General features: G+C 37.3%; 1 protein-coding gene across 2 annotated transcripts in view; it reads left to right on the top strand.

The window, feature by feature from the left end:
* NFU1 (NFU1 iron-sulfur cluster scaffold) overlaps positions 1–14639 on the top strand; it is a 28028-nt gene that overhangs the window by 2620 nt on the left and 10769 nt on the right. Inside the window, exons 2-4 of one of the 2 annotated variants that reach the window (XM_029937513.1) lie at positions 37–137; positions 6731–6866; positions 11790–11856. In XM_029937513.1, the coding sequence (XP_029793373.1) occupies positions 37–137; positions 6731–6866; positions 11790–11856 (304 nt within the window). Of the gene's footprint in view, positions 1–36; positions 138–6730; positions 6867–11789; positions 11857–14639 lie in introns of those variants that run through there. The other variant, XM_029937515.1, reaches the window with a different exon arrangement.

The raw sequence follows: 14639 nt of genomic DNA, 5'->3' as shown, positions 1-14639 counted from the left end.
TCTAGAAATATTATTTTTCTGTGTTTTTAAATGTAGATTCTGTCCTATGATGAATCCATACACCATGAAAAAACAGCCTCTGCATCAGTTCGTACAAAGACCACATTTCCCACTGCCTGCAACCTTACGTAACACAGGTAAAATTTCACTTCTTTTAGAACAAATCATGTTTCAGAAACTAATGAAAGTGTGCCCATAATTTTATGGATCATAAAAGATGAGAGTTTGTAAATTTTCTATTTGGATGCATAAAAGAACATAGCATTTTTTTTGTATCATAACCTCACACTTGATTGTTACATGTATCATTAATATTAGGTTTCAAGAATCCTGAGCACAGTGTCCAATAGACTATGAAATCTCAGTATCTTGTATAACATCTTCTGGAACATTGTTCAGGAAATGATTTCTGAAATGAAAATATTATAGAAAGAAGTTACAGATGGGTTTGTTTCCAAAAAATCATATTTATTTTAAGCTATTGCCGTTCATAATTTGATAAGAACACACCTAAAATCAGTAAATTTTTAGCTTTCATCAACAGTTTAGGAAATTGTACTTTCAATGTAATTTTTCTTGTGTGTCCAAATTAATTAATTACGACTTTCTTGATAATTTTGTTGATATTACTTGCTTTTTTTTTCTTTTATTTTCATTGATATTGGAAATAGATAAGGAAGACAGGATTTGAAAATTACTGAAATGTGACCAGGTGTCATGTGGTTAGGGACCTTTGGAGCTGCCTCTGTATGTCTGTGTTAAGTGTCGGCTTTTGTGTGCATAAACCTTTGTGGAGCTGTAAGAGTTTGGACTAAGTTCTGGGACCCTCTCCCATTTCTGTCAGTACCTTGAACACCTTGTGGCCGTACTCTGGCAGGTGACTGACTCTGCTAACCACGAGCTGGATCTGGGTAGTTTGAGCCCTTACCTCCCCTGTATATCGGGGCTAAGGGAGGAGAACTTGCATATCTCCTTGATTCACAGAATGAAAATTTAGGCATAAATAGTGAGTAACTCAGCATGTTAAGGTACTTTAGTTGGACTTTTAAATTTTGTCGGGTGGAATTAAGTGGTCCTCAGGCTTTTCAAATTGGAAATCCACTGATCTTAGTCTTTGATACTGACTTTAAGCATCATACATCTGGTGTTTTAGAGTTTTGGAAGAGCTTCTGCCTACCTATTACCTATTAGTACCAAGCATAATAGGAAAGTTATTTTACATCAGTCTATTTAGTTGTAACCCTTATAACACATTCACGGGGATCTTTCCAGATGATGGACCTGGGGGTCATTTCTGAAATACCAAATTAAATCCACTTTAGACTATAATTGAAATGATTTTGTTAATGCCTAGTCAAATTACTATTTTGAAATAGCTTTGTTCATTGTCAAGAAGAAAGTTTATGTTGTAATGTCATATATTTTCTACTTCATAAAGTATATATAGATTATGGTCTCTTAAATTTCTTTTACATTTATAGTTTTTTTAAGTTTTTATTTATTTTTTTTTTAGTAATGTCTACACCCAACATGGGGGTTGAATGACCCTGAGATCGCGAGTTGCATGCTCTTCTGACTGAGCCCGCCAGGCACCCCATATTTACAGGTTTTACCTTCAAGTGTTTCTAAAATTACTTTTCTGCATGTATAGTTGTACAGAAGTGGACTGAGTAGAAAATGCCATGGGGTGCCTGGGTCACTCAGTCGGTTGAGTGCTCACCACCTGATTTTGGTTTGGATCGTGATCCCAGGGTCGTGGGGTCGAGCCCTACTTCAGAATCTGAGCTGAACCTGGAGCCTGCTTGAGATTCCCTGTCTTTGCCTCTGCCCCTCTCCCCTGCTTGCGTACTCTCCACGTCTCTCTCTAAAATAAAAACTTTATAAAGAAAAGAAAGAAAAATGCCAGATTTAGTTCTTCAAATGTTGTGGTAGAGTGCTTAGTGTGTACAGAGGTTTTGATTACCGATAAATTATTAAGAAAGGACTTAAGAAATGATTGGTCATAACCAAGGTTAAAAGAAGCTTATCTTATATTTATAGAAGTTGGTGACAGTCCGTCCTTCCTTCCTTCCTTAATGTTTAGTCATTTTTGAAAGAGAGACAGAGTATGAGTGGGGGAGAGGCAGAGAGAGAGAGGGAGACACAGAACCTGAGGCAGACCCCAGGCTGTGAGCTGTCAGCACAGAGCCTGACATGGGGCTCGAAGTCACAAACTCCAAGATCATGACCTGAGCTGAAGTTGGACACTTAATCAGCTGAGCCACCCAGGCGCCCCGGCAGTCCATTCTTTAATGTTCCATAGGAAAAATTGTTCCCATATCACACAGATTTTCAGAGGAATTTAAAAATTGTTCCCATATCACACAGATTTTCAGAGGAATTTATTGGTTTGACGTATATTTTGTGTCAAGTACTTAGACTTTGGGGCGCCTGAGTGGTTCAATTAGTTGAGTGTCTGACTGTGATTTCAGCTTGTTCATGATCCCAGGGTCATGGGATTGAACCCCGAGTCAGTCTCCTTGCTGAGTATGGAGCCTGCCGGAGAGTCTCTCTCTCTCCCTCTCTCTCTTTCTCTCTCTCTCTCTCTCTCTCTGTCTCTGTCTCTCTCTCTCTCTCTGTCTCCCTCTCCCTCTCTCTCTCTCTCTCTCTGTGTCTCTCTCTCTCTATCCCACAACCTCCCCTCTCACCTGCACTCAGTCTCTCTTTTTCTAAAGTAAAAAAAAAAGAGAAAGAAAAAAGTATTTGGACCTTGAGGTTATTATTTTATTTTATTTTTGTTGTTTTTAATTTAAAATTTATTTAAATTTTCTTTTTAAATTTTCATTATTTACTATTTTTAATTTGTTTTTACTTATTTTTTTTGAGAGAAAGAAAGCATGAGCAGAGGAGGAGCAGGAAGGAGAGAGAGAGAAAGAGACAATGAGAGAGAATCTCAGATCGGCTCTGTGCTCCGTGAAGAGCCAGGGAGCCCGATGGGGGCTCAGTCTCACAACCCTGGGATCATGACCTGAGCTGAAATCAAGAGTTGGATATTTACCAACTGAGCCACCCAGGTGCTCCTGAGATTATCATTTAAAAATTTTCTCTTTTTCTAGGATTTGCCAAGTCATCTTTATAGGACAGTGACTTAAAATGTCTGGGAGTTTTAGTGTCAGTCTCTCCTTCACCAAGGAGACGACGCCATGTCAGTTAGGTGGCTGCTGGGCAGGGTGCGAAAGCCACTCTCAGCTGTTGAATTAGAATCTTCTCTTATAATGAGTAAAAACAGCACTTCCATACCAATCATATATTTTGCCAAATTTCATTTCTCTCTAATTTACTTTTTATTTTATTTTTTATTTTAGAGAGACAGCACATGAGTCAGGGAGGGAGCAGAGGGGGAGAGAGAATCTTCAGCAGGCCCCACACTCAGCACAGAGCCCTGTGAGGGGCTCCATCTCACCACTGTGAGATCATGCCCTGAGCTGAAACCAGGAGTCAGACACTTACCTGACTGAGCCACCCCAGCGCCCTTCTCTTTCTCATTTAAAATAAAACGGGGGGCTCTGGGGTGGCTCAGCTGGTTAGGTGTCCAACTTCAGCCCACGTCATGATCCCACAGTTCGTGGGTTCAAGCCCCACGTTGGGCTCTGTGCTGACAATGTGGATGGATCCTGCTTGAGGTCCTCTCTCTGTCTCTCCCTGACTTGTACTTTTTCTCTGTCTCAAAATAAGTAAATAAACTTAAAAAAAATAAAACTGTTGCTTTTTGATATTTTACTGTTTTTCCTTAGACATATGAGGATTATGACAGGATAGGAAGACTGATCTTAAATGTATTTTCCTATTATGCTTGGCACTAGTCAGTATGGAGTGGCAGAATGTGTAGTGGTTCAGCAAGTCCATCGGAGGAAATTGGTGGGGCTTGAATCCTGACTCTCTCTCTTAACTGGCTGAGTGACTTTAAACGTTAGTTTCCTTATTTATAAAATAGGATAAAAACAGTGTTTACTTGGGAGAATGTAGGATTAAATTATGTAATTCACAGAGAGTGCTTAGCATTGTGGCTCAGCACATGATAACTACCAAATAAATTCATCTATTTCAGTATATTGCTCTAAGATGAGAATTGTTTTGTTTTGGTTGGAAGGTTTATTTTCATAACAAATAATCAGGGCCTGTTTAGTAGATTTTTAGACTATTAAAACCCCAGGACTATCTTTTGTCCTACAAGCTATTATCATAGCAAGGAAGGAAAGTGAAGATTCTGTTAATTTTTTTATTCCTTTAACGAATTCATTCTTAATCTATTCATGGCCTTAGAAGAAACAAAGAAGAACCTGTAAGGTAAGTTAAAAATATTCCAGAAAGTAATTCACATAGATTTCCACTTATATGATAGTTTATAATGTCACTAACTGTACCATTGGGCAAATTACTTAACTGCAAGCTTCAGATTCTTCCTTTGTAAAATGGGAAAACAGTAAAACCTTGGATTGCGAGTAATTTGTCCTGTGAGTGCTCTGCAAGAGAAGCAAACTTTTATAATAAATTTTAACTTGATATAAACAAGCAATGTCTTATAGTATGAGTAGTACATGACACCAGATGTCACATGATCACAACTGAGCCAATGGTTCTTCTCTCTCTCTCTTGCTGTGGGATTGAGTGATCATCTCCCTGCTCAGATGCTTGGTCTCAGCTATGGTGTTTGTCATAAATGAGTGATTTAAAAAAATTTGTTTTGAATATCTACTTATTTTTGAGAGAGAGAGACAGAGACAAACAGAGACAGAGGTTGAGCAGGGGAGGGGCAGAGAGAGATACACAGAATCTGAAGCAGGATTTGGCTCTGAGCCATCAGTACAGAGCCTGATGCTGGCCTTGAACCCACAGCAGTGAGATCATGACCTTAGCTGAAGTCAGACACTTAACTGACTGAGCCACCCAGGCACTCCAGAAATCAGTGATTTTTCAGAATGTTGGGGGGTGCCCACAACTGGCACAAGTATATTTTTTGTCACTTCAGAGCACCTCTGGACAGTTCTCTGCTGTTCTATACAAGAGTAAGCTTAGGAGTGCTTTGCTTCATTCTGGGTCAGGCTCCCTGCAGATACAGACCCTTTCCTCTAATGCCAGTTACATTAAATACAGTATATGACAAGTTTATTAATACTGTACTGTAGTCAACATCCATGTGAGCATTACAGTGGCCTCCATGCAGAAAAAGATTCCATTGAGCCAGTAGCTAGCAGTAAATCCATTACCGATAGAGAAAGTTGTCCTACACAATAATCCTCCTCTCTCTTATCTCTTTTACACCAGCCACAAAGGTAAGCGCAGGTTAATTTTATTTTTCTTTATATTTTGTATTTTCTTTATTATTTTGTATTACAGTATTATAATAATTTTTATGTGAATATTTCTGGGTTATGGAATGAATCATCTGAGTTTTCATTATTTCTTATGGGAAAATTCACTTTGATATACAAGTGGTTTGGATTACAAGCATGTTTCCTGGAAAAACTATACTCACAAACCAAGGTTTTATTGTAATAGGGTTTCTTCATAGTATTATTAAAGGCTTAAGTATATATAAAGCACTCAACCCCGTCTTTGGCATGTAGTAAGTACAAACACAATAAATATTAGTTACTATTATAAATTTGTCTTTAAAAGAACAGTAATCGGACTTCTGGGTGGCTCATTCAGTTGAACATCCGAATCTTGATTTGAGCTCAGGTCATGAGCTCATGGTTTCTTAGATTGAGCTCCACATCCAGCTCCACAATCCAGCTAGGGATTCCTCTCCCTCTTTCTCTGCCCCTCCCCTGCACGTGTGCACACATGCACATGTGTGTGCTCTCTCTCAAAATAAATGAGTAAATTGGGGCACCTGGGTGGCACAGTGAGTTGAGCAACTGACTTTGGCTCAGGTCATGATCTCATGGTTTGTGGGTTCAGGTCCTGTATTGAGCTCTGTGCGGACAGCTCAGAGCCTAGAGCCTGCCTCAGGTTCTGTGTATCCCTCTCTCTCTCTGCCTTTCTCCCATTCATACCCTGTCTCCCTCCCGCTCTCTCTCAAAAATAAGTAAATATTTTAAAAAGATTTAAAAAAATAAACATTAAAAAAAATAAAAGAAGGGAAACACTTTGGAAAGAAGAGAATATAACACTTTACTGTTTTTAATATCATGATGATAATGATTTATGATTGATAGCCATTAGTACTAAGTCAACAAATAAAATACATTCAAGACACTTGAATGATGATATGCCTTCCTAGTTAATAGTAGGATATCCCTGGGGTGCCTGGATGGCTCGGTTGGTTAAGTGGCCAACTTTGGCTCAGGTCATGATCTCATGGTTCATGGGTTCAAGCCCTGCATCGGGCCTGGATCCTGCTTTGGATTCTATGTCGCCCTCTCTCTCTGCCCCTCCCCTGCTCATGCTCTGTCTCTCTCTTCCTTTGAAAAAAATGAATAAAAATTTAAAAAAATTTTTTAGGTAGGATATTGGTAGAATCTGTTGAGTAACAAAACTAATCAATATTAATATACAATTCGGTGCAATTATCCTATATTGATAAAGTTCATTGTTGTCTTTAAAAATTGTTTTGTCAGCATGGGCAATAAAGCCTTATTTTTTTTTCCTGCTTCTTTTGATTCTTTGAAAATGAACACTTCATAGTCCATAAGCTTAACTACTGTTTTTTCTGGAATAACATTCTTTCTTCTCTTTTCTCTTTTAGTGAGATACATGTTTATTCAAACACAAGATACCCCAAACCCCAACAGTTTAAAGTTTATTCCAGGAAAACCAGTTCTTGAGACAAGAACCATGGATTTTCCCACACCAGCTGCAGCATTTCGCTCCCCTCTGGCTAGGTATATTACTATTTCTTCAGGGGTTTACCGAGAAACATAACTGACTTTGAGGGTGAGGCAGCCTCTTTTACTGATTACATTTTTACGTGTACTGCACTGTTTTCAACATAAAGAATGCTTTATTTTCTTTTCAGGTAAGAGATAACGGAAAATAATAGTGATATTAGGAATCCCTTCTCCTGAAAAGTGATGTATTTGAGAGATTTATATCATGACTAAATAAGAATTTATATTTTTACTTAGAAAATATATCAAATGATTATATGATAAATTTTCATTCTAAATCTTTAAAATTGTTTATAAAAACATTGAAAACTTACTCAGTTTTTTTTCCTAAGTATAGCTAAATTTTTAGATGTTTTAGATGAGTAGTTTCTAAAATATTCCATTCAGAAAGAACTATAAATAATAATAGTTATCAGATTTGGCATGACTTTTTAAAGACCAGTCAGTGGGAGACTATTTAAAAATTCACTTAAAGAGGGATACCTGGGTGACTTATTTGGTTAAGTGACTGACTTTGGCTCAGGTCAGGATTTCATGGTTTGTGAGTTTGAGCCCCACATTGAGCTGTCTGCTGTCAGCACAGAGCCCACTTCATATCGTCTGTCTGCCTCTCTCTGCCCCTCCCCCACAGTCAGTCTCTCTCTCTCTCTCTCTCTCTCTCTCGCTCTCGCTCTCTCGCTCTTTCCCTTTCTCCCTCCCTACAAATAAATAAATAAGCATTAAAAAAACTCACTAGATAAAGACATGTTAAATGTATGTCGGATGATGAAGGACAAATGATAAAATTATTGGAATGAACCTCTTTTTAATGATAGCTAGAGAATTATAAGAAATATTATAGTCCTGAGGTGCCTGGGTGGCTCAGTCGGTTAAGTGTCTTGATTGATTTTCGCTCAGGTCGTGATCTCACGGTTCCTGGGATCAAGCCTCGTGTCAGGCTTTGCACTGATAGCACGGAGCCTGCTTGGGATATTTTCTCTCCCTCTCTGTCAGCTCCTCTCCCACTTGTGTGCCTGCACTCTCTCTCTTCCTCTCTCTCAAAATAAATAAATAAACTTAAAAAAAATATTAGAGCCCACATCAATTGAAATTTTTGGTAACATAAGCCTGATGCTGATTGCCAGGGGTGTTTGGAAAGTAAAGCTTAGATAACTCTTTCTGTACTCACAGCTGTTTTATAGGTCTCATTTATGGGAGCCAGAAATATGTTTATGTCAAGTATTTTTTTTAATTCCTTAGTAATAAAAACTCACCTTTCCTTTGACCTACACATGCCACTTCTTGCAGTATACCTTAGAGCATTTGTTTTTCATACCTTTTGATGCAGGTCAAAATAAGAAATATTTTATACTACAACCCAATACATACATACACACGTGTATAGATCGATTACACACAGGTATTCGATGGGACAGTTTTCATTACACATTCTTGGTGTATAACACATTCTTATTTCCTTTCTTGTTCCCTTCTCTTCTGCTTTATTATGTTAGATAAAGTCCCATTCAGCACCTAACTGATTTCACAAGTTACTGTGGAGTTGACAAACACTGCTTTAGAGAACACTCACAGATGTGTACAAGGTGATGTTCTTTACAGCCTGGTTGGTAATGGGAACAAGTTGGAAACAACCTAAATATTCATCAGTAGGAAGAATTCAGTAAACTTTGTTCATCCAGAGTCTGCAGATTGTTAAAAAAAAAATGCAGAGAACCCTCATTTACTGTCATAGACTGGCCTCTAAGACACACAGTTAAGTGAAGAAAGCATACTGCAGAACAGTGAGTATGGGGGCCCTGGCTCGCTCAGTTGGTTCAGTGTCCGACTTCGGCTCAGGTCATGATCTTGCGGTTTGTGAGTTCAAGCATTGTGTCAGGCTCTGTGCTGACAGCTCGGAGCCTGAAACCTGCTTTGGATTCTGTGACTCCCCCTCTCTGCCCCTCTCATGCTCATGCTCTATCTCTCTATGTTTCTGAATAATAAATAAACGTTAAAAAATCTTTTTAAAAATTGAAACAGTAACATAAAGGTCTAGAAGAATGTACACCCAGCTGTTAACAGTGGATTTGGGAAGAGGGGTGGTCAAGAGTCATTTTCAGTTTATATAAATAGTTTGAAGTGTTTACGTCAAGAATGAATTCATGTATTTTGTGTTTAGAAAGAATATAAAAAGAAGACTGTTCACTTACAGATTAGTTGGAGATTATTTCTGTCAGATGTTCAGTTTGCAAAAGCCCTTTTCAAATTAATCTTTTCAAAGTAGCTCATTTCCTGGATTCACAGAATTTATTATCTTCAGTCAAGTAAAACTAATCTCTTTTTTGTTGTTTTGGCAGAGAATGTTTTTGCTGTCAGCTAGAATGTAAGCAGCCTGAAAACAGACCAGTTTGTCCTGCCATTGTATCTCCAGTGCTTAGTACGGGTTCAGATATTTAGCAAGTTTTCAAATATTTGTTGAATGAGTAACTGAGTCAATGAATAAATTATAGTGTATCTTACTTCAGAGAAGCATTTGAATTGTTTCTCACTGTCCTGGCGGACAAGACAATGAAATTTAAGTCGAGTGTAAAGTTGTCTCTATAGATAACTAAAAGGGCTTGTGTTATCTGTAGCATTTCTGTAGTTGCCATATTTATTCAGTACTTCTCTTTGTCAGCAACATTAATGATGATAAAATTATCAGTTTTCAGATGGGAGGAATTGTATGTTACGTGACAAAATTCAGAGAAATTTTTACGAAGTTTCATTAGGCTAAAATGATAGGTTAAAGCAAGTAAGATAAAATCTAACAGGAATAAATATTAAGCATTGTTATTCAAAATTTTAAAACAAATAGCACAATTACAGGATAGAAGAATTTGACTTTCAGTGATTTCTGTTGAATCTGATGCAGTACTCAAAAAAGTCAGTCAAACTTTAACAGAGACCTAGTGTCCAGCTCAAGAGAGGTCTTTGTACTCTGATAAGTCAGACTACATTTGGGATATGTATTCTGTTCTGGGTGTTGTAATCTGGACATTGTAGAAGTTGGAATTGCCCTAAAGAAAGTAATCTAAATGGCAAAGCATGTATAATAATGTTTGAAACTCCTTTTCAGCTTTTTCTTTCTTTGGGGACAGAACCTATGAACTCTTATCTGAAGCAGTTCCCCTGACATGACCCAAAGATTAGGTTGATTTTTTGCACGGTCCTTTCATTTGAAGAAAACAGCTTTACTAACAGTGTAGATGTACAGAGCCAATCGAAGGCCCTACTTATAGGTCTGTGCTTGGATTTGTTGGATCAAACTATGCAACCAAGTATCTTGTAACTTCTTATCAATATAATGTTGGATGGTTGTGTAGAGGACCCAGGTAACATCATTTCAGACAAATTCCTAAAGAATTTAAGAATACTAATTCCAGGGGATGGCTCAGTGGATTAAGTGTCCAACTCCTGATGTCAGCTCAGGTCATAATCTCACAGTTCGTAAGTTCTAGCCCCTGCATCAGGTTCTGTGCTGACCGTAGGGAGCCTGCTTGGGATTCTGTCTCCCTCTCTCTCTGCCCCTCCCTCCCATGCACATATGTGCTCGCTCACTCTCTCTCTTGAAAATAAATAAACATTAAAAAAGTAATTCTGGTAATACTCTTGCAATGATAGACAAAGAAAAGGTAAACTATAACCTTTTGTGGAATATGTCACCTTTTATTCCTAAAAAGGGATAAAGGAAAAAGGAAATTGCTCTGGTGTGTATACTAGGTATGTATGGTACATATATCAATGACTGGGGAAGGAAAGCACATTTCAGAATCCCTCGTAGGGTCTTTTCAAATTAAAATCCTCCCTTCCTCCTATCTTAGAGGATTTTAAAAATTAGTGTTATTGAGGCATAATTTATATGAAAAGAAATTCACCAATTTTAAGTATACAGTCCAGAGTTTTGTTAAATATATATAATTGTGTAACTACCACTAAAATAGAAAATACAGGACATTTTTATCACTGCAGAAATTCCTCATTTCTGTTTGCATTCATTCTTCTTGTTTCACTTTCATACCCTGGTAACTATTTTGTTTCATGGCAATGAATTCTAGCTTTGTTGAGATATAAGTGATGTAAAACATTGTGTACATTTAAGATATACAGTGTGTTGATTTGAGAGACATGTGCATTGCAGAATGCTTATCGCAATAAAGTTAGTTCACACATATATCTCTCTGGTGACTATTGATCTTCTTTCTGCCACCACAGCTTTACCTTTTCTAGAGTTTCATATAAATGGCACCATATAGTCTTTTGTGTTTGACTCCCTTCCTTCTTTCCTTCCTTCCTTCCTTCTTTCTTTTTTTCCCATTTATCTTATTTAGAGATTTCTTTAAAGTTTATTTTTAGAGACAGTGCAAGTGGGGACGGAGGTGGAGAGAGAGGGAGAGAGAGAATTCCAAGCAGGCTCCATACCATCAGCATGGAGCTAAACGTTGGGCTTAAACTCACAAACCATGAGACTGTGAACTGAGTTACCCAGGACACTGTTCATGTAGCATAATGCTTTTGAGAGTCCTCTTTGTTTTTGCATATACCGGTAGTCTGTTCTTTTTTTTATTGCTGAGTAGTACTCCAGTATATAGGTACATGCAGTCTGTTTGGTTATTCACTAATTGATGGACCTCTCCACATATTTTCTTTGGCTTTTATAAATAAAGCTGCTGTAAAGATCAACGTATGCATCTTTGCAAAGCATATTAAATACCTAAGCGTGGGATTGCTAGATCAGAGGGTAAGAGGATGAAACAAGATTGGATAATTGTTGGCTGTGAATTGTTGATGGTAGTGATGGGTATGTAAACGTCCTTTTACTTTTCTCTCTACCTTTGTATATGTGTAAACTTTTCTATAATAAAACATTTTACTATCTCCTTTTCTATTTATTCACAGGCAATTATTTAGGATTGAAGGAGTAAAAAGTGTCTTTTTTGGACCAGATTTCATCACTGTTACAAAGGTAAACATAGAATTATATACAGTAAAGTGTGAAGTTCTTTTACTTTTTTCCAAGTCCAACATTCCTTTCTGAATTTCCTTTCTTAATGTATTTTATACATATTGTTATTAAAAACCTCAAGTTAAATTTACTTCTCACATTTCTCAAGTTATTTATTAAATAGAATTTTCAAGTTGAAATGATCCAAATCTCTCATTTTCAAAAGAGAAAAACTTGAGCTCCAGATGGTTAAATGCAGCGTCCAGGATTACATGTCTACCCTGCAGCAGGGCCAGGGCTCAGCCTAGGTGGAACTAGAATTTAGGCTCCAAGTATCATTTTTTTTCTTTTTCTCTTTAATAATTGAAATTTTATTAGTGGATTTGATATTTTTATTAGTTCTTAATGTAAAATGATAGAGTAAAAAAGAGAAATCATCCAACTAGATGTTTCTGTAGTTGACCAACAATGAATGAATATGTGTCTTCATTCGAAATGGGGCTCTTTCGTCATGGCATCGGCCACGTTGTCCATCCTGCTATAACACGGGCAGTGCCCCGTGTAGTCCTGCAGCACAGGATTCACCTCCGTCAAAAAAAAATCAATCTAAGTATGCTGTCCGTGTCAACAGCTTAAGTGGTATCTGCTAGAAAAGGCGGTTTCATTTAAGTATACTAGATTAATGAGAAATGAGTTGTTTAAATTTGAACTATGTATTCTTTTAGATCTGTTCATTGATACGTATGCACTGAACTTAATCACTGTTCAGTATCTTGTCAATATTGAAAGTTTTCATTTAACTCTTCTTAAGTAGTTTGAAAGGATTGCTCTGAGTTCTTGATGCACTGATTGGAGTGACAACAGGGGACTGGGTTAGTGACATGGGACAAATAAATAGCCCGCATTCTTTTGTAGCTGTGTATGTGGAGGAGAGTTAGGGTTTTCCTCTGTGGTGGCAATCCCAGTGCCCAGAGTTGTTCTTGAAGATAGCCTGATTGTAAAATATTCTTTCCTGTCGATCAAAGTGTTTGAACAAGTGTTAGTGGCTCAACGTTCTCAGAAAGCTCCTTTCTGATCGTATCTAGTGGCCATCTGTCTAGGAGCTCATTACCCTGTTTATTGTCTTCATTGCACTTATCACTTAGTCACTTTCTTTTTTGCTTTATTACCTGTCTTTCCTATACTTGAATGTAACTACTGAAGGATAGAGATTATCTATCTTGTTAAATTCACCGAGAACAACGCCTGGCACATAGTATGCAGTTTGAGAAATTTTTGTAGAACGAAACAATGATGTAAGATTTCATAGACTAAATTTCCAGGCTTTAAGTGGTTTCTGTCAAAAGGATTGTGGTGAGTAAATCCGTGTTGACTGATCCCATGTCTTTATCAGTTTAGAGACATCTGGCCTGTCTTTATTATTCTTTAATTTGCTTTTTTTGGTACTTTTTAAGGGTTGGGGGAGGACCGGCTTTTTAATACTTCCAGTGTGGTATGGCATTTACATAGCAGAAGTGCTTTATATATATTATCTAATTTAATTCTTACAACTAGATATTCTTGTCTTCATTTTATAAATGGCAAATAAAATATTTTAACAGTTTTTTTTAAGTTCTTTTATATACAGCCAATGGCATATAAAAATTTTTTTAGGGGCGCCTGGGTGGCTCAGTGGGTTAAGCCTCCGACTTTGGCTCAGGTCAGATCTCACGTTCGAGGGTTCGAGCCCCGCAACAGGCTCTGTGCTGACAGCTAGCTCAGAGCCTGGAGGCTGCTTCTGGTTCTGTGTCTCCTTCTCTCTCTGCCCCTCCCCCTCTCATGCTCTGTCTCTGTCTGCATCAAAAATAAATAAAACATTAAAAAAATTAAAAAAAAATTTTTTAGATAAAAATGTGATTATGTGAGTTGTTTTTTTCTTTGATTTGATTTTGGTAAGTCATCTTTTATTTCCTTTTTTATTTATAACTCAGTTACTCTTTTTGAAGTTTCTCTAGGTCTACTATTTTTCCGTAAGTGAAACAATATAACTAATAAATAATAATCTAAGTTAGGGCATGTATTGATATTTAATAGGTAGAGTAGTAGATTTGTTTTCTTTCAGTTACCTTCCTCATTATGGACTATCTCATCTACCTGATAACTTTGGCTGTTGCCTATGTCCCGTTATTTAAAGTGAATCATTCATTTTTCTTTTTTTTTTTTTTTTTTAAACACTTAATTATTTTTGAGAGACAGAGAGGTACAGAGTGCAACCTGGGGAGGGGCAGAGAGAGAGAGAGGGAGACACAGAATTTGAAGCAAGCTTCAGGCTCTGAACTGTCAGCACAGAGCCCGACGTGGGGCTCGAACCCTGAACCGTGAGATCATGACCTGAGCCAAAATTGGATGAAAATTGGATGCTTAACTGACTGAGCCACTGAGGCGCCCTGAATCATTCATTTCTTTAGCAGAGTAAAGATAGTTTTCTATTCTTCTGTCCTTTGAAATAACTCTGATAATTTCAGTATTTTTTTTTTTAAGTAAGCTCTATGCCCAACATTGGGCTTGAATTCATGACCCCAAGATCAAGAATCACATGCTCTACTGATTGAGCCAGCCAGGTGCCTGTTATTTTTTTTCTAAATAAAGTTATTTGAAACTTATGTGCTGCATTTTTTTCTCATTTAGACAACTTCAGAATATTTTTCTTTATTATCAATATTTACCTATTTAGTAGAGCCCTCTATTTTTATTTAAAAATTTTTTTTAATATTTATTTATTTGGAGGAGAGAGAGAGCTCATGTATAAGTGGAGGAGGGGCAGA

Source organism: Suricata suricatta, chromosome 4 (assembly GCF_006229205.1).
Source record: "Suricata suricatta isolate VVHF042 chromosome 4, meerkat_22Aug2017_6uvM2_HiC, whole genome shotgun sequence".
NCBI classification, from domain to species: Eukaryota; Metazoa; Chordata; class Mammalia; order Carnivora; family Herpestidae; genus Suricata; species Suricata suricatta.
This window is presented reverse-complemented; position numbering and strand designations above follow the sequence as displayed.